General features: G+C 36.4%; 1 protein-coding gene across 1 annotated transcript in view; it reads right to left on the bottom strand.

Moving 5' to 3' along the window:
• Rc3h1 (ring finger and CCCH-type domains 1) overlaps nt 1-4,036 on the bottom strand; it is a 66,229-nt gene that overhangs the window by 42,141 nt on the left and 20,052 nt on the right. The window contains exon 2 of the mRNA XM_021155458.1: nt 3,042-3,424. Coding sequence (XP_021011117.1) covers nt 3,042-3,272 — 231 coding nt within the window. The 5' untranslated portion in view covers nt 3,273-3,424. The remainder of the gene's footprint in view (nt 1-3,041; nt 3,425-4,036) is intronic.

The following is a 4,036-nucleotide window of genomic DNA, read 5'->3' as shown; positions in this document are numbered from 1 at the left end:
AAAAAAAAAAAAAAAAGGAAAGAAAAAAATCTTTGTTTTTGCAATATATTTGTGGTGATATCTGTAAATGTCTAATAACTCTCTGGTATAGACAACACAGTGAATCAGTTCTGATGTTTAGGCTATTTTTAACTTGTTGCTTTTAGAGACTGTAGTGATATTCCTCTGCAGGCGTCCCCTGTATGTATGTGTTAAAACTATCTGGTTTGATAACCTGTAAGTGCAGCCACTATAGCTACAGAGTTGTACGCATTTTCCATTTTATATTTTCCAGAGCCTGACAGATTGCACTCTCCCTAGCACATGCAAGAGCCCTGTATGACCACATGGGACCACCATTCAGACAATGGCTTGTGGGAAGATCAAAAAACAAAAACAAAAAAACAAAACAAAAAAAAAACAGAAACAAAAACAAACCCTGCTGTTATCTAAATCTCTATTTTCCTGATTAGCGGTAGGAATAATCATTTTTTCCTGGTTAAAAACAAAACAAAACAAAACAAACAAACAAACAGAACAAAAGCAGTTTCACAGAAGCATTTTAAATTTACAGAAAATGACAAAGGCAGTTCAGAGAATTCCTACTATCCCACACCTCATTCTCATTATAATGTTCTCTTTGATATTAATATGCCAATATGGCTATAATAATTTAGCGCATTATAGTTAAAAACTCTGATTTTACTCAGAATGCCTTACTTTTGCCTAACAGCCTTCCCGTGTTCCAGAAGCTCATCCAGAATATTTGACTGTGTATCACTCTTTATAAGGTTCTTTCTGTGTTTTGATGACTGGAGGTTTTAAGGACTCCTGGGGATACGTGTTGTATACTGACTTTTGATGGGATCTCATTTTTCTCACAAGGAGACTGGAGTTAGATATTTTTGACAGTAAGTCCAGGGAGAAAAAAAAAATGCCCTTTTCATCACAGCATGCTAAAGATTCCATATCAATATGACTTATTTCTGGTCACATTAATCCAGTTCACCTGACTGCAAAAGCATTTGCTGGATTTCTCTAACATAAATATGTGTATTTGGTGTAGGTTATCCATCATAACTGCTCTTCAATCATAAGAAATGAACACACGTGGTACTTAAATGAACAGGTGGTGAAGCTGGAGATTAAATATTTTTTCAGATGATATCACTTTCAGTGATAAAGTTCAAAGATATAATTTGAGAGGCATCGAGATGGACCAAAGGTCGAGTGCTTGCCACTCACCAAGTCTGACCTGAGCACAATCTCCAGGACCCACATGGTGGAAGGAGAAAGTGATTCTTTGTCTCTGTCCTCTCTGTGCCCTCCTCCCCAACAATCATTCAATAAACAAACAAAAATATAATAGTAAGAAGAGGTGTAATCAAAAAGAAAACACACTCAAAACAAAACAAAAAGCCCACAAGAATCATTCAGCACATTATCACACAGGTAAAAACCACAATTCCAGAGTTTAATACAGCAGTTGTTGATTGAAAAATCACACTGATTGGGGGTGGGGGGTAATTTTACACTTACAGAAAACCTGAAGAGTCTCTAATTTATTCTTCCTTCTTGTATGATTAGTTTTCTTCCCTTTTTAAATTTAAAATACATGATTTAAAATTTAATTTCAGAATTCTATTGGTTATGGCTGTTCCTTGAGTCTTTATCATGCCTGAATTGTGCACATGCAGTTGGGAAAAAAACTGTTGTTGTTGATGTTGTTCTTCTTCTTCCTCCTTCTCTTCCTCTTCCTCCTCTTCTTCCTTCTCCTCCTTTTCTTCTTCCTCCTCTTCTTCATCCTTCTTCATCATCTTTTACCATGTTTTATTTCCTGCTTCCTCCCCTATTTTTCAAACACCACTGTACTTGTGAACATGCTATGCAGTCTCTGCTTTAGATAACAGTTGTTGTAGTTATATCAAAATGGTTGTTACATGGGCATCCACTTCCCAAATACATTAAGATGTATTTAATAACTTCTTAAGGGTTAGGGAGATGGCTCAGCAGTTAAGAGCACTTGTTGCTCTTCTGGAAGACACAAGCTCAATTCCCCTGCACCCATATCAGGTAGCTCACAACTGCCTTTAACTCTGATTTCAGGGCATCCAATACCCTCTTCTGGCTTCCAAGGGTACCTGGACACATGGGGTACACAGTTACATTTTAAAAAAATGCCCTTCTTTTTCTTCTTTTTTGAGACAAGGTCTCACTACTGTAACACTGCTGGCCTGAACTCAAGAAATGTCTGCCTGTCCTCTACCCAGTGCTGTTAATAAAGGCACACACCACAATATCCAGTGAAAATAAAACCTTTTAAAAGCTAAGAAAGGAAAAAAATCAGTAAGTAATGACTCCCCTCAGTGCTCTTTGCCTTTCTTTCTCTATAGACTATGCAAACTGACTCAAACTTAGAAGAAACCTGGGTTCAAAGACTGGCATAAACATAATGGGCTCTAGGACAATGACTTTAAATTTCCTAAATAAAATAAAATCAGAGGTGCAAGAAATAAAATAGAACTATGAAAACTTAAAAACTATAGCTGTATCTTTGTGTTCTCCATTTCCATTTTATCTACATAGAGCCTTTGACTTCTTTTCCTACTGTTATAATTCAGTAACATATCCATTTATTTTGCTCAAATCCTTCTAGCTCTGGCCACTGGGAGCTCTTTCAACCAGCTCTAGTATGCTTTTGACATAGTCCCACTTTGTTAGAATACTTGCACAAGACACTCCATGCTCATTTTAAGGACTTGCTATCCTAGCCCTTGAATTGACCATCCCTCCCAAGAGTTCTGGTTCCTTTTATTAAATATTGTATTAAAAACCAATATTTAAACAAAAGGCATGTATGCTGCTATTGGGACTATGATGTCCTTAAGATTATCTTGGCTAATGAGGTAAGGAAATATCCAAATCTAATAATCCAAGTATATACATATTTATAAATATTGCTGTACGCAACCATCTATATCTACATTAAAATAAGCATGCCCACACAAAGACACATATAACTAAAATCAGTCGATTACAGACAATAACCAGTATTAAATTACCTGAGCACCCACTAGCTGCAGTAATGCTGAGTTCACAGGAAGGAGCTCAATGTCCGTATTGATAGTGGTCTGGTCAAATGGGCAAGCCTTACGGTGGAGTTTATTCAGGCACATTTTGCAGACAGTATGGCCACAGCCCAAGCTGATGGGCTTTCGAATTGTTTCGTCGAAAGTCTGAGTGCAAATTGGGCAGGAAAGGAAATCCGTCCATTGTGGAGCTTGTACAGGCATTGCTTCTGGAGTTACAATTCACTAACACGCACACACACACACAAAAAAATCTAAAGCAAAGATTCCACTGGAATCAAAATCTTGGAAAAAAGTTTATCTTTTTTTTTAAATATCTTCTGTAGATACAGTCAGCACATAGTGTGAAATATAACCTGGAAAACAGAAAAAGGAAAAAAAATTAGAATAATCTGTTTTTAATTTCAATTAAACTGTTGAAAAGAAGTACCCAGCCTTCCTTATCATTTTAATGTTACAAATTATATCTTTGTACATTTTTATAAACTCAAAGCTATGATAAAATAATCAGTTCCATCTTCTATTTTAAAGGAGGACATATTTCCCAGAAGAATGAATTAACTTGTATAAAGGTGTGACCTTTAAAGTCTGTAGGAGGATGGAATTAGATCCCCATTCTCTTAAAGACAGACAGACTGACAGACACAGAGACAGAGAGAGAGAGAATTAATTATGAGAGATTAAGCAAGATAGTAGCTCAAATCTTAATCTTCTTACCATCTTATCCTTATCATTATAGACACAGAGGAGATTAAAGAGACAGGGAGTTTGACTTGTAACTTCATTTCAAAAGCTATATAACAGACAAAGTTGGCGATCCAGCACCCCAGTTTGTATTCTCGAAAGTGATAAGCCTTCTCACCTGAGGAATACTGAATGGCAGAGAAGCACCTGAAAAAATGTTCAACATCCTTAATCATCAGGGAAATGCAAATCAAAACAACCCTGAGATTCCACCTCACACCAGT

The sequence above is a fragment of the Mus caroli genome, chromosome 1, assembly GCF_900094665.2.
Source record: "Mus caroli chromosome 1, CAROLI_EIJ_v1.1, whole genome shotgun sequence".
NCBI classification, from domain to species: domain Eukaryota; kingdom Metazoa; phylum Chordata; class Mammalia; order Rodentia; family Muridae; genus Mus; species Mus caroli.
The sequence above is the reverse complement of the archived record's forward strand: the minus strand, read 5'-3'. Positions and strand labels throughout refer to the sequence as shown.